Source organism: Nomascus leucogenys, chromosome 9 (assembly GCF_006542625.1).
Source record: "Nomascus leucogenys isolate Asia chromosome 9, Asia_NLE_v1, whole genome shotgun sequence".
Lineage (NCBI taxonomy): Eukaryota > Metazoa > Chordata > Mammalia > Primates > Hylobatidae > Nomascus > Nomascus leucogenys.
In genome coordinates, this window is record NC_044389.1 from 31,724,985 (window position 1) to 31,747,173 (window position 22,189).

General features: G+C 48.1%; 2 protein-coding genes across 2 annotated transcripts in view; one reads left to right on the plus strand and one right to left on the minus strand.

Annotated features, from left to right (window-relative positions):
- Positions 1 to 22,189, plus strand: part of NCF2 (neutrophil cytosolic factor 2) — a 37,445-nt gene that overhangs the window by 2,841 nt on the left and 12,415 nt on the right. Inside the window, exons 2-10 of the mRNA XM_003264445.2 lie at positions 756 to 838; positions 9,949 to 10,057; positions 13,028 to 13,162; positions 14,365 to 14,472; positions 16,811 to 16,870; positions 18,477 to 18,520; positions 20,268 to 20,409; positions 20,624 to 20,692; positions 21,833 to 21,908. Coding sequence (XP_003264493.2) covers positions 756 to 838; positions 9,949 to 10,057; positions 13,028 to 13,162; positions 14,365 to 14,472; positions 16,811 to 16,870; positions 18,477 to 18,520; positions 20,268 to 20,409; positions 20,624 to 20,692; positions 21,833 to 21,908 — 826 coding nt within the window. The remainder of the gene's footprint in view (positions 1 to 755; positions 839 to 9,948; positions 10,058 to 13,027; positions 13,163 to 14,364; positions 14,473 to 16,810; positions 16,871 to 18,476; positions 18,521 to 20,267; positions 20,410 to 20,623; positions 20,693 to 21,832; positions 21,909 to 22,189) is intronic.
- Positions 35 to 570, minus strand: LOC100580831 (UPF0729 protein C18orf32-like). Its single transcript, XM_030818775.1, has 2 exons — positions 435 to 570; positions 35 to 120 (listed from the first exon to the last, which is right to left on the minus strand). The coding sequence occupies exons 1-2, from the start codon at positions 568 to 570 to the stop codon at positions 35 to 37; spliced, it is 222 nt and encodes a 73-aa protein (XP_030674635.1).

Genomic DNA, 22,189 nt, shown 5'->3' on the forward strand with positions numbered 1-22,189 from the left:
TTTTTAAAATGATGAGCTCCTTTGGGAAAATGCTTTAGTCTTTCTTTTCATCTAAGATTTCTGTTGGTGATAATCCATTAGTGTCTGTACCCTTGTAGTCCACTTTGTCTTTATTTGTATAATTGGATTTTTTTTTTTTTTTTTTTGAGACAGGGTGTCTCACTTTGCTGCCCAGGCTGGAGTGCAGTGGTGCCATCACAGCTCACAGCAGTCTCCACCTCCTGGGCTTGAGCGATTGACCCACCTCAGTCCCCCAAGTAGCTGGGACCACAGGCACGTGCCACCACACCTGACTAATTTTTAAATTTTTCATAGAGATGGGGGGTCTCACTATTTTGCCCAGGTTGGTCTTGAACTCCTGGGCTCAAGTGATCCACCTGCCTTGGCCTCCCAAAGTGCTGGGATTACAGGTGTGAGCAACCGCACCTGAGCATTATTGGATTCTTGTGTAGCTTTTCTGGGCCATATATGACTAACAAAAGCAGAAATCAGATGGTATATGTATGGCTCCAGGAATGTTTTGTAGATCCACAGCAGAACTGGAATGACAATACAAGGAATGCACACCATTGTCCCAGACTTCAGCTCCTAAATGTGAGAGCGAAGTGGGGTGCACCGTGAGAGCACAGGGTGGGCCTCGAGGTGCCGACGAGGGCAGACAGGAGAGCTGGGCACCACAGGGAGCTAGGGCTCTGTGAGATGACACCTCCTCGCTGCCTTGCATCATGGCCATGTCTGGACCCTTCTCTCCTCAGGCCTTTACCAGAAGCATTAACCGAGACAAGCACTTGGCAGTGGCTTACTTCCAACGAGGGATGCTCTACTACCAGACAGAGAAGTAAGTGGTTCAAAGTTGCAACAACTGGAGGATTTCAAAGAGAAACCCAAGGGGTCTCAGTGTTGCGGACTTGGTGTTTGAGAAGTACCTTCCCAGCCTCTGTTGGGAAATGTGACTGGCCCTTCTGGGGACAGTTATGCAATAAATCAGCAGGTGAGGCAGAAGCTCTCACTGGGGAGGCAAGGCAGGTCTGCCACCAGATTATAAATCTGCTGTGTCATAGGCACAACGAGCCTAGGTAACCACCATGGGCCTGATACTCAGCTGGTGTGGCACCCCACCATTGTCCCTGATGGGGTCACCCATGGAGGTCTCCTATGAGGTACTGAGCTGTCACAGAATGGGGATGATCATGAAACTGCATCAAAACCTGTCTTCATCCCAGCAAAATGCATTTCCGAAACCTGGTTTAATCCATTTGAGGACATATACTTTAGCTGCAAAAATGATAATACAAATTAACATTATATGTATAAGAATAAATTACTACAGATAAGTAAGTAGCGTATGTACTTATACAGAAAAAGTTTGCAGTAGATGTTAATTTTTTTCTTTTTCCAAGACAGAGTTTCACTCTTGTTGCCCAGGCTGGAGTGCAAGGGCACGATCTCGGCTCACCGCAACCTCTGCCTCCCGGGCTCAAGCGATTCTCCTGCCTCAGCCTCCCGAGTAGCTGGGACTACAGGCATGTGCCACCACACCCAGCTAATTTTGTATTTTTAGTAGAGATGGGGTTTCTCCATGTTGGTCAGGCTGGTCTTGAACTTCCCACCTCAGGTGATCTGCACACCTCAGCCTCCCAAAGTGCTGGGATTACAGGCGTGAGCCACTGCGCCCGGCCAGATGTTAAATTTAAAAACAGATTTCAAAACAGTGCGTATAGCATAGTCCCATTTCTGTATCACAGAATAAAGTCTGGAAGGCTATAGATCAAAATGTTATCAATCATTCTCTCTGGATGGTGGGATTATAGGTAAATCCATTTTCTTCTATCACCCTGTCTGCACTTTTAGGTTTGTTTATAGTCAACATGGAACAATTAGTACAAAGATTAATAAATTCAAAATGAAAGTTAATCTCAATTCCTCCTCCCTCTCATCCTGCACAAATACCTCATAACAAATAACAAAGGAAAAAAATTCTAAGTGATAATTTCAAATGTTTTGGGGGATAGGAAACTGACCCTTTGTAGAAATTGTTCCACCAGTGTGCGTAAGTTCTAGGGAAGAGGAATTTGGCTCAGGCTAATAAAGAATTTTTTTTTTTTTTTTTTTGAGATGGAGTTTCGCCCTGTCACCCAGGCTGAAGTGCAGTGGCGCGATCTCGGCTCACTGCAACTCTGCCTTCTGGGTTCAAACAATTCTCCTGCCTCAGCCTCCCAAGTAGCTGGGATTACAGGCACCCGCCACTACGTCCAGCTAATTTTTGTATTTTCAGTAGAGACGGGGTTTCACCATGTTGGCCAGGCTGGTCTCGAACTCCTGACCTTGTGATCCACCCGCCTCGACCTCCCAAAGTTCTGGGATTACAGGCATGAGTCACCGATCCCGGCCTAATAAAGAACTTTCTGACAGTGAAAATGGTCTGTGCATGGTGTGGGTGGGGTGAGGGTGAGGCCGGGCATGGATGGAGCAGCAGGGAGGTTGTAGACTATGTCCAGACAGCAGACAGAGGGCTGGGCTCTGATCCTGTGCCACCCTGAAAGGCTTTGATCCTATGGTTTGGTCAGAAACAGAGCCTGTAAAACCTGTGTATGCAGCTGTTGCTAAGGGCAACCACAAGACACTCAAAGGACTTTAAAGATGTAGATGCAGTTACCTGAAGAAGTGAAAGTAGAAATGAAGTCTTCTCTAAAAGAAAAACCACAGACACAATGGCAATCTGGGAAGAAAGAGGGCCTGGGATTGGCAGAAGATATCCAGGCATTTAGCTCTCTCTTCCCCCCATATTTAGTGAGACATATTTATTGTGACTTTATAAATTCTTTTTTAATTTTAATTTTTTATTTTAATGTTTGTGGGTATGCAGTAGGTGTATATATTTACGGGACACATGAGATATTTTGGTACAGCAGGTGTTTATCTTGACCATCATCTTGCCTCTAACTGCCTGTCCCCGCTCTTAACATCCTTCTCTTTCTCACTCCCCCTTACCCCATCTCCAGACTATAGAATATGCAGGGAGGCCTAACAACAAATCCTTCAGCTGATCTTAAATCTCAAAACACAAACTCTAAGGTCATTCCTTAGTGAGCTCTAATAGCCTATAAAGAAGAGATACAACTGGCAAAAGAGTGAAGGCTCCCAGAAAGAATTTCCTCCAAAAGATGCCCGTCAGTCCCAGGGTCTGGAAGGCTACGGTTTTGAGTGATTAGAAAGATCTTGGAAAGTTCTAAAAGTAAGACCCAGGATTCAATTAATCTGTGATTGGTAATATTAATAGTTACACCTGAGAGAAAAATCTACCAAGTTTTATCTGTAATTCAACAATGAGGAAATTATACAAATGAGGCACTAATCTCAACCTCAAGCCGGCCCTCTTGCACAATTCCCTAGGTGTTGGTATTCCCTTTGAAGTTCTGTTCTTGACCCTTTTCCCTTTTACGACTGCAGCAGTGGGTGTTAAATGGCAAAATGTGTTTCCAGAAATACACTTTCAAGCACACACATTCGTTTATGTACAATTCAGGGGCTATGGATATGGAAGTCCGTATGTGAACCTTGAGGATCCATTCCTGGGCAAGGCTGCCCTCTCCCATACGGCTGGCCTCCATTTCTCACGGAATCTGTACCTGGGATCCATCCAGGGAATGTCTCTTTCCCTAAACCTCGTCAGGTTGACCTCTTATATATTTCTTAAATCCACCTATTTCTCTCCATCCCCACTAGCATTGCCTTGGTTGAGACCCTCATTTTTCACCAGGACTACTGCAGTCACTTCCAAACTGATTTCCCAGCCACCGCTCTTGTCCTCTCCCTTCGTATTCCAGAGTGATCTTGTAAAATAAAATTAAAAAAAAAAAAGCAATCTGTGTGAGAACTTCCAGTGGCTTCCATGACTGCAAGATAAAAGCCAAATTCCCTTGCCTGTTCCTGTGTGGTCCAGCTGCTGCCACCCACTCATGCATCCTCCGTGCCTTTGCCCTAGCCACGCCCAACCACTAAGGCAGCGCCTGCTCCCTCTTTCGAGCCTCCTTTTGTAATATGTCTGGCCCATGACAGATATTTGCTTCCTGTATATATTTGTCTTCTCCACTACTCTACGAATTTCGTAGGAGAAGAAATCTTTACTTACTCATGCTTGTATTTCAGTATCTAGCATAGTAGTTACTCAATAAATGAGTGTTGGATTAAATAAAAGTGAGCAAAATATAGTCTCCGTTTCAAAGAACTTATAAATTAAAAAGGGGAAACAAGTCAAGAACACCAGTAACTGTAATGCAAGGCAGAAGTGGGTAACTGCTGTAAGAGGTAGTTTTAAGTAAGTGGGATGGGGGCTAGAGAAATTACTTCTTAATGTGTGGGATAGAAATTCCCTCAGATTGGCTGGGCATGGTGGCTCACACTTGTAATCCCAGCACTTTAGGAGGCCAAGGTAGGCAGATCACCTGAGGTCAAGAGTTCAAAACCAGCCTGGCCAACATGGCGAAACCTCGTCTCTGCTAAAAATACAAAAAATTAGCAGCACATGGTGGTGGCTGCCTGTAATCCCAGCTACTTGGGACGCTGAGGCAGGAGAATAGCTTGGACCTGGGAGGCAGATGTTGCAGTGAACCGAGATAACACCACTGCACTCCAACCTGGGCAACAGAGCAAGATTCTGTCTGAAAAAAAAAAAAAAGGAATTCCCTCAGATTACAAAAGGGAATTGCTTAAGGCTGATAACGTTATGGATGGAGGTTTTTTCCCCTCTATTTCCCTCTATTTTCCCCACTTTCATATGTTTTTGTGTTGCTCTTCCGTCATTATAAAGTTCCAACAGAACAAAGTTAGAGCACATTTCTGAAAAGGCAAGCGGAGTCTCAGGGATAACCACAGCCAAGCTGTCTCGTCTCTCTAGCCCCAGCACTGTCATCTGAAAGGCACAGGGGCTCGAAGCTGTCTTTCAGATCCTGTGCCTTATGAATCTTAGGGCATGACAATAAGGGTGAGACCCATTCCATGGAGCTGGCTTGAAGAGGCTCCATAGCAAAGCCTTCTTCCTGCTGACTTGGAAACCGGAAAGGGAGTGGGCCCAAACCTCTGTCACAGCAGCCACTGCAGCATCCCAAAGGTGTCTGAAGTTTTGACTTCTTTCAGCTTGCTGAGATTCCATTATCCTGGGTGCAGGTGTATGAGCTGTGGACTCTGGACGCATGGGGCACTGGCAGCATGGGAACAAGCAGGTTACTAAGAAACCTCCCAGGAGTATTATAGAAATGGGGATTATAAACTCTCTCAAGCCTGGAGCTTGTGGAAAGCTATGGCAAGGTTGCTGCTTCAGCGGGTGGATCCCCTGCCTGGGAGGAGGGGGGGCTTTGGGTCCAGTGCAGCCAAGGCGCCCCACGGGGTGTCACTGAAGTGTGGGTGTGAAGAAAGCACCCACGCCCAGCCCAGCAGAGCCCTGCAGGAAGCTGCCAGCACCTTGGCTGCCTCCTGGGGGATGCTTCCAAATGGCCCCGAAGAGAACCGCTGAAGAAGGGCTAGAGGGAGGCGGGGGCTGCGGCAGCACGGCCCACTGGCACACAGCGCTGAATGCTATTTTGGGATTCTCACACTGAGCTTATTGAGACCCTGTGTAGTGGGAAAAGAGCTGTGTGTCAAAGCGGAACCCCCTTCAGGGCTGCAGCTCTGGGTAAACAAGTGGAGAGGCCGAAAAGAGGCCTGCAGCAGAGAGCGAGGGGGCTGGGAAGCAGGCCGATGCTTTCAGAGATGTTTAAAAAGGACACTTAGTTAGACCATCCTGGCTAACACGGTGAAACCCTGTCTCTACTAAAAATACAAAAAATTAGCCGGGCGCGGTGGTGGACGCCTGTAGTCCCAGCTACTCGGGAGGCTGAGGCAGGAGAATGGCGTGAATCCGGGAGGCAGAGCTTGCAGTGAGCCGAGATCGCGCCACTGCACTCCAGCCTGGGTGACAGAGCGAGACACCGTCTCAAAAAAAAAAAACAACAAAAAAAAAACACGACACTTAGCAAGGATGCCCCCTCCCCGTTTTAAAAATTAATTAATTAGGCCCCGTGCAGTGGCTCACACTTGCAGTCTTGGTACTTTGGGAGGCTGAGGTGGGAGGATTGCTTGAACCCAGGAGTTCGAGACCAGCCTGAGCAACATAGTGAGACCCCCGTCTCTATAACAAAATTAATAAATAAAATAAGTAATCTTTTTCTTAGAGAAGGGATCTCACTATATTGTCCAGGCTGGCCTCAAACTCTTGGGCTCAAGTGATCCTCCTGCCCCAGCCTCTGGTGGAGTAGCTGGAACTGCAGGCTCAAGCCTCAGCCCCTGGCCCCACCCTGTTTTTTTGGTTGTTGGACTTTCTTTCTTTCTTTCCTTTTTTTTTTTGAGACAGGATTTCATTCTGTCGTCCAGGCTGGAGTGGAGTGGTGCAATCACGTCTCACTGCAGTCTTGACTTCCTGGGCTCAGGTGATTCTCCAACCTCAGCTTCCTGAGTAGCTGGGACTACAGGCATGTACCACTATGCCTGGCTAATTTTTTGTACTTTTAGTAGAGACGGGGTTTCTCCATATTGCCCAGGTGGGTCCACCCTGTCTTTAAAACAAAGAAAACGCTCTGAATAATTTGTCAGTTCTTTCTCTCTCTCCTACCAGGCCCAAATCTGTAGACACCTTTTTTTTTTTTTTTTTTTTTTTTGAGTCAGAGTCTCGCTCTGTCAACCAGGCTGGAGTGCAGTGGCACGATTTTGGCTCATTTCAACCTCCACCTCCTGGGTTCAAGTGATTCTCCTGCCTCAGCCTCCTGAGTAGCTGGGACTATAGGCACGCACCACCACGCTCAGCTAATTTTTTAATATTTTTAGTAGAGACAGGGTTTCACCATGTTGGCCAGGCTAGTCTTGAACTCCTGACCTCAAGTGATCCGCCTGTCTCGGCCTCCCAAAATGCTGGGATTACCGGCATGAGCCACTGCACCGGGCCTCTGTAGACATCTTGATGGGCTAGGGAATTATTAGGAGGATTTTGCTGGGCTCATGCAATGCCAGATAGACCCAGGTGGTGTCACTTCCCAGCTGAAATCCATCTGCTTAGCCAGCTCAGCAGGGAGGAAGGCACGTTGGTAGGTTAATGCTGACGGCAGTTAAAGTGTGTGCCCTCTGAGACCTTCAGCGAGCTCCCAAACAGGCAATAGAACACAGTGGAAATTGCAGCTGCCAGGGAACAGGAAACCTCTGCTTCTGCCTGTCCCCTTCGCGATGGAAGAGGCTCAGTGGCTCAGCGAATTGAAGCTAGTTACCCCACCTTCTGGCTTAGAAAGAGGAACCTGATTTCTGGCGTACTTCTGGGTACCTTCTTCCTCTTTCCAGAAAGATGCGTGGAAAAGACATGAAAGGCCCCATTGCTACTTAAAGAATGGCCTGCATGCATTTAGTAGGTTTTACAATCATCTTTATTAACAGGGATGCTAGAGAAAGCCATCTTCCTATTTCAAACCCAAGCTGTCTTCTCTTATTTCCTGCATAGCCACTGCTACCACTGTGTGACTTACCTCAGCCCTAATGGTGATGGCTTCTGCCCCAGCCACACTGGCACCCGTTCCTTATGACTCTCTTGGCCAACCAGCCCTTGTGCTCAGCTCTAAACTTCCATGAGATCAGAGTTCCAGCTTCTATATCATGTATTTTTAAAATATGCTGATAATAGCTTATATGGCATGGAGCTTTAAGTAAGCATGTAGTAAGTGGCTGACGTATGGATTAATTGGTTGTTAGAGCTAAAGAAAATAAAATAACAAAAACAATAGTAAAAAATTACTGTGTGTGCCAGGCACTGTCTGAAGTACCCAAATGCTTCATCTCCTTTAGTTCTCACAATGAATCTGTGAGGTATATGCTGTTATTATTCTCTTTTTTTTTTTTTTTGAGACAGAGTCTCACTATGTCACCCAGGCTGGAGTGCAGTGGCCTGATCTCTCTGCTCACTGCAAGCTCTGCCTCCCCGGTTCATGCCATTCTCCTGCCTCAGCCTCCCGAGTAGCTGGGACTACAGGTGCCCACCACCACGCCCAGCTAATTTTTTTATTTTTTTTTTTAATTTTTAGTAGAGACGGGGTTTCACCGCTTTAGCCAGGATGGTCTCAATCTCCTGACATCATGATCTGCCCACCTCGGCCTCCCAAAGTGCTGGGATTTCAGGCGTGAGCCATTGCGCCCGGCCTTATTATTCTCTTATTCTAAAGATGGGGAAACAGACTTAGGGAAGCTAGGTAACTTGCCGTTTCTCACCAGATAGTAAGTGACAGAGCCAAGACTCAAACCAGGTGGTTTTGACTCCAGAAGTGGGATCCATATACTGGCAAGCTCCCTATATGATATGTTCTTTGCATATAATATGTCCCTGTATACAATATGCTGCCATAATATTGGCATGGAACTTCAGGCCAGGGAAGTGACTTGCTAGGGTCCCTCGGTTAGTGGCAGAGCTGTTGGATCTGGACTCTGGCTCCTGGCCCCTTTACTACACCACACTGCCTCTTGAGGATTCCTGCCAGCCTGTGTCCACATTCCAGGCTTATCTCCAAGAGAAGCCGGGTTGGTAGCTCTGGGTCAGATGGTGGCCTAGGGACTTACAGACTTACCGTCCAGTTGCCCAGGTGTGAGCCACAACCAGGCAGCCAAATTTGTTCCTGCCAGGTCAGGGGACTGAGTGGAGCGAGGCGGGGGTAGCTTATGCCTGCTGCTCCCACCTCCTATAGCCCAGCAATGGCTCCCTCCCACCAGGGCCTCTGTGGAGCCCACGGTCAAGGCCTGGGCCAGCATCCTCAGGAGTGTGTGTCCAGGTCCCACCTACATGCCTGTGGGCCCTATCGATGTGGCCAGCTCCCATTCTCTGCTATAAGTTCCAGGACAGCAGCCCTGATATACCTCAAGCCAGTCAGCTCCACGCCGATCCAGGAGCACAAGGCAGTGGCAGCAGCATTAGAAAAGCTATCTGGGGCTGGGCATGGTGGCTCATACCTGTAATTCCAGCACTTTTGGGAGGTCAAGGCGGGCAGATCAATCGAGGTCAGGAGTTTGAGACCAGCCTGGCCAACGTGGTGAAACCTGGTCTCTACTTAAAATATAAAAAATTAGCCGGGCGTGGTGGCGCTCGCCTGTGGTCCCAGCTCAGTCCCACTCAGGTGGCTGAGGCAGGAGAATCACTTGAACCTGGGAGGTGGAGCTTGCAGTGAGCTGAAATCCCACCACTGCACTCCAGCCTGGGCAACAGAGTGAGACCCTGTCTCAAAAAAAAAAAAAAAAAAAAAAGGAGGAAATACTATATAGCATAAGTGGTTGTTTTTTTCTTTTCCAAAGTGTAGGGAGGAGGCAGAAGTGGGGGCGGTGAGGAAACAAAGAAGACCACAAAACCAAGCTCTAAGTTGAACTCAAAAGAAGCCATGGGCGAAGGCAGTGGGCAGGAGGGTGATGGCGGCAGCTGTGAGAAGGGGCCTCTCCGAGCTGTGCCAGGCTGGCCTGGCCTGATGGTGGGAGCCAGGAGTGAGCAGTATTCCAAATCAGCCCTGAACACTCTGCAGGGACACAGGTGGGGGGCAGGTGCTGGCTCTGCTTGGAGCTCTCAAGAGAGAATGAGAGCTGCATTGGAAAGTGACAAGCCAGGTTGTCAGAAAGGTGACAGTTGTATGCAGTCAATAGAGAAGAAACTCCCTGTGACTGTCCAAGACGAGGCACTCAGGGTTGCTGTAAGGCACAGCCCTGCGGGGGGCACCATTCCCAAGGAGTAGTATAGAATACTTGGACTCAGGGTTGCTGAAAACTAGAACAGGTCAAAAGGAACTGAAAGGCTTCTTGTCCCAGTGAAATAGATGGGGAAGGGAGAAGCAGACTCACATTTTATGGTGCATTTATTCCTCCATGCACTAGATTGCTGTATTTTCTCCCTCTGTCCTGCAGATACGATTTGGCTATCAAAGACCTTAAAGAAGCCTTGATTCAGCTTCGAGGGAACCAGCTGATAGATTATAAGATCCTGGGGCTCCAGTTCAAGCTGTTTGCCTGTGAGGTAAGGAGAACAGGGCCTGGCCTGGGCAGGAGGGGATCACGGCTGGATGGACAGCTGACAGTTCAGATGCACAGTGATCTGTTGACACCTCCAGGAGCTTGGAAAAGCCATTTTGCCTCCTCTGCCTTGAGACTCAGATTTTCCTTGAAGAAAATACTGAGATGGATTATTTCAGGCTCATCAAGGCATTGTCATCAGTTACCTGGGGGCATACATTTTATTAATGTGAAGCTCAAAGGACCATGCAAAAATGAGCCCACGGGGCTCTCTGAAGGGAGGCTAGACACGAGTGTGTTGGCTTGTGGAAATATTCATGATAATTTGCATGTTTTGTTTAGCAATTCAGATTGACAAGCTATTTGTTCAGCATTTTGCTAGCAAATCCAAAATCATGGGTTCATTGTCCATGCAGGACCTACCAGAACCTTGCTCAGTTCCCTAGTTTATAGACCACACTCTACTATCCGTGGTTCTTACCCCATGTACTTGATTGATACCTAAAGAGAGAGTGAGGATAATTTGGCATCGATCTGTCCCCTCTTGCTCAAAGAACAGCTCAAGGCACATATTTAGGTAGAGGTTTCTGCAAAACAACTTCTTTTCTCTGGTATCAAAAGGGAGAGACATGACTGGCTTTGACTTTGCAGGTTAATTTACTTTTTCCAGTTGACCCTTCCCACCCCTCCCACTTCCAAATATATACTAGCAGTTTTGAAAACCAAAATTCCTGTAAATGCCAAAGACCTTTCTTTAGAAAAATCACTGACAAAAGTCCCCTTGCTTTAGTTTCTCAGGCACAAAAAGTCAAGTGTTCCCAGGGTTGCTCAGGGCTAATAATAGAGTCTGTAGCCGCCCTCGGCCCCTGGGGACATGTGGCCCCATCCCAACCCTGCAGCAGGCTAGCAACTAACTTCACTTCTCGCAGTCTGGGAAGATGGGGCTTTGCAGTTGGAATTGGCTGCCATTCGACCAGCTTCTCGAGTAAGGTTTCTCAGCTGTAGCTCTGTTAATATGTTGGACCGGACAATCTTGTATTGTGGCAGAGGCGAGAGAGGGGTTGTGGTGCATCCTGTGCATCATGGGAACTTCGACAGCATCTCTAGCTTTTAGATGCTACTAGCACTGCCAACACCACTCCCCACCCAATGTGACAACCTAAAATGCCTCCAGACATTGCTGATAAGCCAATAACAGCCACTTATACAGATTAAAAAGTTGGGGGACAAGTGGCTCTAGAAAAAGGATTATGTCACAGCAGCATCAAAGTACAATTCCATGGGATGAATGTTTCCCCTGGAGTTGGGGTTAAAACGGCCCTGGGAGGACAGAAAATACTGGCTGAGTGGCCCTCTCTGCAAGTAAAGCTGAACTTTTCAGGGTCTAAGGCCCTCTTTGTCACATGGGATCTTCCAGTCATTTCCCTACTTATAATCCTTCTCTTCCTGATGTGATATGACCCTGGCTTCTGAGAATCACATCATTATTTTTGAAGAGTGTCAAGGTTTTTCTCATCATCAGTTCATAAAAACTGATTGTAGAGAAATGTCTTAAGAGAAGGTGGCTGAGAACCAAATAGGAAGTTTTAAATGATCTGAGTTCTTTCTTTCGCACACAAGGTCAGGAGTGGGCTGGAGAAGCCAACGAATTCAGAAGGCAGTAGCTCATTGAGTCTCAGAAATAGGACTGAAAGGAGTCCAGATTTCCACTTCCGGGGTTGATCCTGGCCCCACCATTCAGCACCAGCCACTAATGCCACAGAAACACCAATCCTTCCACCTGTCTGAGTTTGGCAAGTTCACGTCATTGTTGGCAGGAGGCCTCAGTCCTTCGCTACATGAACTTCTCTCTAGGGCTGCCTAAGTCTTGTCATGACATGGCAGCTGGCGTCTCTGAGAGCAAGTGACCCAAGAGCAAGACAGTGTCAATGTCTTTTATAATCTAGCCTCAAATGCCACACCCCCTCATTTCCATAATATCCTATTTAAAAACTTTATTTCAGTCAAGCCATTTTTTAGATCTTGGTAATGCATCCAAACGATTATTTGATTCTGTGTGTAAATTGTGAAGCACAATAATAAAATAAACACTCAAGAACCACAGCCCAACTCAAGACCTGGAAAAGTATGACACTGTTGCATTTACCATTCCCTCCCCACCCCAGGTGAAGGTGCCGCTGGCTTCTGTGCTAACCTCTGTCTTCTGGGTTCAAGCAATTCTCCTGCTTCAGCCTCCAAGTAGCTGAGATTACAGGTGCCTGCCACCATGCCCAGCTAATTTTTGTATTTTTAGTAGAGACAGGGTTTCTCCATGTTGGCCAGGCTGATCTCAAACTCCTGACCTCAAGTGATTCACCTGCCTTGGCCTCCCAAAGTGCTGGGATTACAGGCGTGAGCCACTGCGCCTGGCCTGTGTTGCTACATTAGTCTTGTTACTCACATGGTCTGGGCCAGGTTCTGCTGGTGCCGGTATAGGAGGTTGCATCTTGATCCATCTTCCAGCTCTGTACCTGTCCAGTGTTTCAGCCTAGGTGCAGTGGCAGGAGGTGGACTGGAAGACCACACACCTGTATTTTATTCCCAACCCTGTGTCTGCCTCTAGAAGGGGCCTTGAGCAAGTCACTCTTTTACTAAAGCAACTCATACTAAAACAACACAACAGTTCTTCTTCTTTTTAACCTGGTTTGAACACACTGTATACAATAATTCTTGTCCCTTCCTGACCTATTTCGTTGTTGGAAGAGTACAAATGATGTTGCATTTACACATTCCATGGTGTTTTTTTAACACCATGCTTGTGTTTGACATAACTCAATAGCAAGACTAATTGCACTATATTTTAGATATTCCCAGGAGAGCTGAGAAAGGGAGAAAGGCTACCAGGCAACATTCCCAGAGTATACGTGTGAGCCCTTCCCTGGCACCTTGATTTGGAGTAGTCTCAAGTTTTATGTTGCGGTCTGTACATTTCTAGGTGTTATATAACATTGCTTTCATGTATGCCAAGAAGGAGGAATGGAAAAAAGCTGAAGAACAGTTGGCATTGGCCACGAGCATGAAGTCTGAGCCCAGACATTCCAAAATCGACAAGGCCATGGAGTGTGTCTGGGTAAGCATATTGGTGATGCAGGTGTTGAGAGGATGTCACTGGATTTTCATTTGTCTCAGAGGACATGCCATTGAGAAGCCATAAAAGTGGTGCTTTTACTTTCTGTGAGTCTGGGTAACACTGATCTTAGGGTATAGTTCCACTTAAGATCTTGAATCTGTGCTGAGAAGCTGAGGCCTAGAGTATGGGATGGCAGAGCCCCGGCATCACACTGCCCTCAGAGTGGGTCTCCTTGGTAATGCAGGAGAACAGGATATTGGATGCTGGAGCAGTGCTGCACAGACTCTAAGCACTGAGAAGGCAGAGTCCATGTCTGCTTGATCACCACTGAGTCCTCACAGCCTGGCACAGTGCTAGGCACATAACAGCTCTCAGCAAAAATGTTTTGTTTTGTTTTGTTTTGAGATGGAGTCTCGCTCTGTTGCCCAGCCTGGAGTGCAGTGGCGTGATCTCAGCTCACTGCAGCCTCTGCCTCCTGGGTTCAAGCAATTCTGCTGCCTCAGCCGCTCAAGTAGCTGGGATTACAGGTGCATGCCACCATGCCTGGCTAATTTTTGTATTTTTAATAGAGACGGGGTTTTGCCATGTTGGTCAGGCAGGTCTCGAACTGCTGACCTCAGGTGATCTGCCCTCCTTGGCCTCCCAAAGTGCAGGGATTACAGGTGTGAGCCACCGCACCTGCCCAAAAAATGTTTTGATTTTGTGAATGAGTGATAAAAACAATTTATCGTTCAAGCATATTTGTGAATAAGGCTAGCTTTAAATCTGATTTTTAAAACACAGAGAAGAGGACTCAAGTCAGTCTTTATATGTCTATCCTCATTAGCAAACACCCATCCAAGGGAGCACTGTCATGAACCTTGCTTGATCCCGGGCCAGCCTTGTCGTGGTGGTGCCCTCTGCACCATGAGAGAACCCCACGGACAGCACACAGAGTGGGAGAGTAGCAGTTCCTCTGGAAAAAGAGGGTGCTGAATAGCAACACATAGCAGTAAACAATGTCCACGTGGCCACGCGGCAGAAGGTGGTATTGAAACCAAGGGTTCCTACCTTAACACCCTAGAGGAATGACAACACTCATTTGGAAAAAGTGCTTCTATGTGGTTATCTCAATGAATTCTTGCATCTATTCACTGAGGGAGGCAGGACAAGCATCGTCACCCCCATTTTCGCATAAGGAAATGCTACGTTTTCTGTTACAGAAGCAGAAGCTATATGAGCCAGTGGTGATCCCTGTGGGCAGGCTGTTTCGACCAAATGAGAGACAAGTGGCTCAGCTGGCCAAGAAGGATTACCTAGGCAAGGCGACGGTAGGTGGGATTGCTCAGCTTCCCCTGAGTCTCCTGTGGCCTGGGCCATGTGGAGCAAGGTGGGAGGGACTCTTGAGAAGAGGGTAGCCTCCTTGTGGCTCTGTCCCTGGGATGGCAACGAGAGACTTGTTTATAGGACAGAGGTTTGGCTGAAAGATAGGCAACCATGTCTAGTTTATTTTCTCCAAACTGCTCCCATTTCTCCCTTCCAGCTTGACCCTGGGTGAGAGCCACAGGGTTACTCACAGGATGCTAAGTCTTGGGGACTGAGCCCATGGAGGGAAAACACAGCCATGAGGAGCTCACTAAATGTGAAGAGAGGGCCGGGCAGGGTAGCTCATGCCTGTAATCCCAGTGCTTTGGAAGGCTGAAGTGGGAGGATCACTTGAGGCCAAGATTTAGAGACCAGCCTAGCTAGTGGAGAGGCTGAGGCGAGAGGATCGCTTGAGCCCAGGAGTTCAAGGTTACAGTGAGCTATGATTGCACCACTGTACTCTAGCCTGGGCAATAGATTGAGACTCTGTTTGTACAAAATAAAAATAAATATGGAGAGAACATGTTAGGGAAAGAGATCAGCATGGGATCCTCTTGGATTAATGCTCCTTGTAGTTCACGTTTTAGTGGGCTAACGAGTCTTTCCCCACTTCCACAACCCTATGTTTAGACTATGTCTTAAATTGAACTTCTTCTAAATCCAGGTCTTGGCTGGGCACGGTGGCTCACGCCTGTAATCCCAGCACTTTGGGAGGCTGAGGCAGGTGGATCACGAGGTCAGGAGTTCAAGACCAGGCTGGCCAACATAGTGAAACCCCATCTCTACTAAAAATACAAAATTAGCCGGGTGCTGTGGTGCATGCCTGTAATCCCAGCTACTTGGGAGGCTGAGGCAGGAGAATCGCTTGAATCCGGGCGGTGGAGGTTGCAGTGAGCTGAGAACATGCCATTGTACTCCAGCCTGGGCAAAAAAAATGACGCTCCATCTCAAAATAGTAATAATAATAAATCCAGGTCTTAATTTCTTTCAGACATGGTCTGAAGTGAGTCAGCAGTGCCCTTCCAAAACCACATTTGACTTGACACATTCGTAGGGCTAAAGTTGCCCAGTGGTCGGGTAGCTAGGTCTAGCATAGCAGCAGAGGTCAAGAAAGCCTGGGTGAGTGGAAGCACTCCAAATATCTATCAACTGATGAATGAGTAATCAAAATGTGATATATCCATGCAACAGAATACTACACAGCCATAAAAAGGAATGGAGTATGATTCATGATACAACATGGATGGACCTTGAAAACGTTATGCTATGTGAAGGAAGCCAGACACGAAAGGCCACACGTTGTACAATTCTGTTTATAGAAAATATCTGGTGCAGCCTCTAAGCACTGAGAGAGCAGAGACCATGTCTGCTTGATCTCCACTGAGTCCTCACAGCCTGGCACAGTGCTAGACACATAACAGCTCTCAGCAAAAATGTTTTGATTATATGAATGAATGATTAAAATTATCTATAGTTTAAGCATATTTGTGAATAAAGCTAGCTTTAAATCTGATTTTTAAAACTCAGAGAAGAAGGGGGCTCAAGTCAGTCATAGAAGCAAACTGGTTGTTGCCAGTTTAGGGGAAAGGGGAGTGTGGACATACTGCTTAATGGGTACAGCATTTTCTTCTGGGGTGATGAAAATATTTTGGAATTAGACAGAGGTGGTAGTTGCACAGCATTGTGAATATGATAAATGCCACTGAATCATTCACTTTAAAATGATTAATTCGGGCTGGGCGTGGTGGCTCATGCCTATAATCCCAGCACTTTGGGAGGCTGAGATGGGTAGATCACCTGAGGTCAGAAGTTAGAGACCAGCCTGCCCAACATGGCGAAAACCTGTCTCTACTAAAAATACAAAAATTAGCCGGTCATGATGGCGGGCGCCTGTAATATCAACTACTCGGGAGGCTGAGGCAGGAGAATCGCTTGAACCTGGAAGGCAGAGGTTGCAGTGAGCTGAGATCGTGCCACTGCACTCTAGCCTGGGTAACAGAGCGTGACTCCATCTCAAAGAAAAAAAAAAAAAGGTAATTTGATGTTATACAAATTGCACCTCAATAAAAACATTTGTTTTAAGAGAGGAGAAAGCAAGCCTGTGTTAGCAGGGGTGGGGTGAATACTCGTTTCTTCAGTTGCTGAAATCCTAATCCAGAGGCTCAGGAATCTAATCCTTAGTTACTGTTCACGTCTGGAACCAGGCTCACGTAAGAACAGGTCTAGAGCATGAGCAAAGACGGAGACCCAGAAGAATGGAAACAGTGCTGGCAGAGCCTCACACCCTCCTGTCCTTGATTTCAGGTCGTGGCGTCTGTGGTGGATCAAGACAGTTTCTCTGGGTTTGCCCCTCTGCAACCACAGGTGAGACAGTCCTGACCTTCTCCATGGACCTAGGTCTCGAGAGCTTCTGTGAAGCATTCAATTCGAGAGACTATGTGTGCTGAGCTGCCTTATTGTAAGGGCTCCTTCAAGTGGCCCTCAGTGCAGCTGAGGGATCTGCCTGCCCTCTCTCAGTCCTGGGTTCCATGGCTGGTGAGAAAATAAGGCAGTGTCAGGCTTCAGGCCAAGTCCTCTGAAGCTAACTCTCCTGCTTCCCCACAAATGCCAGTCTTCACGTCTCTAAAGAGATCTGCTGATCCTCTCTCTGAAGCCTCGACTATTCTCTCCGGAAGCTGAAACACAAGCTATGGAAGGCTTATTAACAAAGCCTCTTCTTGAGTACAGGGGCAAGTGGGGAACCCTGTGGGGCCTGGGCCTGAGGTTTGGGCTCTCCTGGCTCTACCCATCTGCTCATGTGCAGGGGTTTCCTTTGGGAACACAGGCAGAGCGCTGAGAGTGAACCCTTTTTCTGCCCAAGCTGGGCTTGGAGAGGTGGGCTCAGATGAGCTGGATGACAGTGGATCTAGAAATGCAGACAGAGCTTCCTTGTGAAGGAAAGAGGGGAAAACACATTGAGGAAAATACGAACTCTGTGGCAATGAAACGGTGATGGGCAAGAGCATTGGTCAGCACTAGCAGAGGGCAGTTTTCTGAGCAGGGGCAGGTATGTTCCAGATCTAGATTCCTTGATCTCTTTCTTCACAATAAAGCTGATGAAAGCCTTGCTGAAGTCCCTTGAGCTTCAGTTCAGCCAGAGGCCATGAGCGGAACGAAGCCCAGGTGACTGGATTCCATGGTATTCAGTGTAGAAGCGGGGGCGGGGGGTTGGGGATTCTTGCCCAGCCAGTGGATCCTGTGTCCATTTTAAATACTCAAAAGTAGCCAGGCGCAGTGTCTCATGCCTATAATCCCACCATTTTGGGAGGTTGAGGTGGGCAGATCACTTGATGCCAGGAGTTCCAGACCAGCCTGGCCAACATGGCGAAACCCCGGTCCCTACTAAAAATACAAAAATTAGCAGGATGTGGTGGCACATGCCTGTAATTCTAGCAACATGGGAGGCTGAGGCAGGAGAATCACTTGAATGAGGGAGGCAGAGGTTGCAGTGAGCCAAGATTGCACCACTGCACTCCGGCCTGGGTGACAGAGTGAAACTCCATCTCAAAAAAAAAAAATTTTTTTTTAATTAATTTAAAAATACTCAGAAGTGTCATGTGACATAGTAGATATTAATTACAGAACAGAGCTTTTGGAAACTGTCCTGGGAAAAGGACAGAGCTCAAGGTCAAAGCATTCTTGTGACACCATGTTGCTGTGTGACTGCTAACCTCCAGAAACTAGCTCTGGCTCAAAATGAATTGTTGTGCTAGTGAAACCTGCACCTGGGGAGCTGGTGGGAGGTGTTATTTCCCAGTGTTTAGTCAGGGTGACTGTGCCCTCTTCCTAGACAGTGTTCCCATCAGTCAGAAACGCATTATTTGATTTTCTGGTCTGGAAGAATGCTCAAATTACCATTAGCCGTTTGTTGTCTCTCCCCTGCTTTCCCTCATTGCCTTTTCCATTTTCACTTCTCCTGAATGTTCAATAGGCAGCTGAGCCTCCACCCAGACCGAAAACCCCAGAGATCTTCAGGTAAGTTAGATTTAAATCCATACACAGAATATCCAAGCTCCAAGCCTGAACTGATGGCAAGAAAGGGAGGGAAGAAGACGAAGCTGGGGTCTGGGTCTAAATCTTGTTGAATTTTCTAGAATGTCAGGCTTCTTCTAGAATGTCAGGCTAGAAAGGAATGATATGGTGGGATGGGAGTCTTGACTGTGGTGGGGCTGGCCATCCAGGCCTGGCTGCAGCTACATGGTGTCCCAGTGGCCCTCTGTCCACGTGCACAGCCACCCACATGGCAAGGGGTTGTTGCTGAGGGGCAGTGGTGTCCTGTGGAACATAGCTACCCTGGGGACCAGGATGCTGACCTCAGGTTGGAGATCAGTTTCGCATTGGCCGCAGTCCCCTCTGATGAGGGCAGGACAGAGCTCTCTGGAGTCAGGAATCTAGAATGACATCCTTTTTCCTGTGTGGGTGTTTTCCACTCCCTATCGGCACATGCTTTCTGAAGAAGTAAAGAGGAAGGACTCAAGAAAAGGAAGTCCTTCTTCTGTAAGATGAAAAACAAAGGATGACATAACCTACGGCTTTCTTAAGATTTCTCTCGAAGCGATGAAGCAAGCCTGGTCCTCCCACCCAAAAAGGAGGTTTTAAAAAGTGATTGGCCAGGCGTGGTGGCTCATGCCTGTTATTACAGCACTTTGGGAGACTGAGGCGGGCAGATCACTTGAGATCAGGAGTTCGAGACCAGCCGGACCAACGTGGCAAAACCCCACTTCTACTAAAAATACAAATATTAGCTGAGCGTGGTAACTGACATGTGCCTGTAATCCCAGCTACTAGGGAGGCTGAGGCAGGAGACTCACTTGCACCCAGGAGGTGGAGGTTGCAGTGAACTAAGATCACGTCACTGCACTCCAGCCTGGGCAACAGACCAAGATTCCATCTCAAAAAAAAAGTGACAAAAGTACCAAAGCAACTACAAAAATGAGGGGGCTGGATGAGCTCATTCCTAAGCTCCCTGTCAGCTGGAAGGGCCTGTATTCCCTACAGGGATAGACACGATGTCTGGAAACAAGCATGGGCTGAGGGGAAAGTAACAGAGTGGGGAGTAAAGGGAGGGAAGCCTGAAACCTGAACACCAGCCTCTCAGTCACACGTTCCAAAGTGATGCCAATCAGAGCCTCAAAGCCTAAACGCGTGAAGTCAGACTTAAGGGAACCAACACTGCACCACAGCAGCTGGGCAGCCTCAGAGCCCTCTGTATGCACCCCTCACGCTCCCTGGCACCTAACCTGCTCACGGTCTCCCTACCCTGGCCCAACAATGGCTGTAGGTGGTTTCCCCTTCCTCCTCTCCCACCGATCTTTCTGGCCCAGCTGGCTGTCACCTGACTTCTGCTTTGTGCTGTTCCCCTGACCACAGTCACCTGATTCACCCCAGCCCAGCCTTGGGAGCTGGCCAAGATGACCCAGCCAGGGACCTTCCTCCTCAGAGGGGAAGGGAGGGCAAGGATTGTAAGTCCTCACTATCTAGTGTTGTGGGGTTTTTGCTTTGATTCTTGCCCCTCTGTATATATGGTTATGAGTAGGTGTACACCAGTTTCTTACCGAGACCTCTTGGGAGCCCAGGCAGGCTCAGTGTCACCTCGGCAGTTGCAGTTAGATGTGGAGTTAGAGCCAGGCTGGAGCCAAGTCCCTGGCTCCAAGTTCACTGTGTTTGCACCATGGCGTTGTGTGAGGAGATGGGAGCTGGATCTTGTGTCTATCCTCTGCAGGGCTCTGGAAGGGGAGGCTCACCGTGTGCTATTTGGGTTTGTGCCTGAGACACAAGAAGAGCTCCAGGTCATGCCAGGGAACATTGTCTTTGTCTTGAAGAAGGGCAATGATAACTGGGCCACAGTCATGTTCAACGGGCAGGTATGAAGAGGATCAGGGGGCAGTGCGATTGGCATGGGATCCTGGAGCAAACGCAGTCTCTGTGGAGCAGTATCTGCTGCTTTCTTTGCAGACCAGCCAAGTTCTTTTGTCTGTTCGTCATCCCTTCCCCAGGACTCTGGGCTGTTCTGTGGTGTGGGTACTGATGAGCACATCTTTATTTTTTCCTTTCTGATTCTGTGGTGCTGCACTGCAGAAGGGGCTTGTTCCCTGCAACTACCTTGAACCAGTTGAGCTGCGGATCCACCCTCAGCAGCAGCCCCAGGTAATGTGATGCCAAGGCCTGACCCATTTCCTCTCACCCTTTAGAGATCTATCCCTGGAAGGGAGAAGAGCAGTGTAAAAGAGGTGCTGTCGGGACCCCTGGAGAAAGATTCACTAGTCTTGAGCCCGCCTTGAGATGGCACCAGCTACCCAGACCTGAACCTGGGAATGAGGGGAAAAAAACCCAGATGTGCTAAGTTGGAGGCATCTGTAGGTCCCATTGGGCCCACCCACCTCTGTGACTCTTCCTGGTCAGAAGTGACTTGGGAAGCAAAGCCTACAGTATATGAGGGGGTTAGGTCTTCACAGGTGTGTCTGCTTCACGTGGAAGAATAGTCAATGTGTTGGCTGGTACAATGCCATTAGAAAGAAAATGAGGCCAGGTGCAGTTGCTCATGCCTGTAACCCTAGCACTTTGGGAGGCTGAGGTGAGAGGATCACTTGAACTCAGGAGTTCGAGACCAGCCTGGGCAAAATAGAGAGATGCCACCTCTATACAAATAAAAATAATAAAATGAGATCTGCCTTAGAGCTTTGAATCAGAGTGGGCCTTGCCAGCCACTGCTTCTAAACTGCTGCTACTCCCTCCCTCACACTTCAAAAGTCTGTCCTTCTGCCAGGCCTAGAGAGCTGTCTTTGTCAGTTCTGAGCATCCCTGTAAGTGACTCAATGGCAGTGGAGCCTGTCTGTCTCTAGACTGTGCAAACAGTTGTATATGAGCTCAGCCCTCCCTGGTCAGTCACCATATCCAGATGCTTTGAAAAGCGTCAAACGCCTTACAAATGAGAAGCGGAATTTTTCCTTTCTCAATGCCCTCTGCAGTGGAGACAAGAGCTCGGTCCTGCCCCACGTCCAGCGGATTTCCAGTATGGCTGAAAGAGATGCTAAAGTGACAAGGGCCTTTTGGTGGGTTAGGATTCTTCTTTCTACTGTGATTTTCATTTTCATCAGGCCAACCCTACCTCCTCTTTTGGCCAACATTTCCTTCGTCTTCCCCAAATGTCACTACCATTCCAACTTTTAGGACGTTATCTGCATCTGGCTCCTTTTCATGGGGTCTCTGTAGGGGCGTTTCCCCACATCCACCCCTGCCTGGGAACTTTGAATGAAGGTTCTGACCATCGCTCCCTGTTGCCTTCAGGAGGAAAGCTCTCCAGAGTCCGACATCCCAGCTCCTCCTAGTTCCAAAGCCCCTGGAAGACCCCAGTTGTCACCAGGTGAGTGGTCCTGGAGCCACAGCCTAGGTCTGGGTGCAGGAGCATGCCAGGCTGCTTCCTGAGTTCCTCTCCCTGCCTTCCAGGAAATTCTGGTTTCTTCTTCTCCCAACATGTCACTCAGCTAATGACCATGCAGCCCCAGAACCCTCCTTTCTTGCACCACCCACCCACCCCAAACATGAAATCAGTGCCCTCTCTCCCTGCCTTCTGCAGAACACTCACGGGGCTTGGGTGAATGCAGCTGGTTCCTGAGTGACTCACGTAGTCACCAAACCCCTTGA

Excerpts from the sequence above, each read along its gene's own strand:
- LOC100580831 (XM_030818775.1), bottom strand. The coding sequence starts at position 570 with ATGGTGTGCATTCCTTGTATTGTCATTCCAGTTCTGCTGTGGATCTAC. Across the intron at positions 121-434 it reads AGCTACACAAGAATCCAATA|ATACAAATAAAGACAAAGTG; the intron begins ATGCTCAGGTGC and ends AAAAATCCAATT.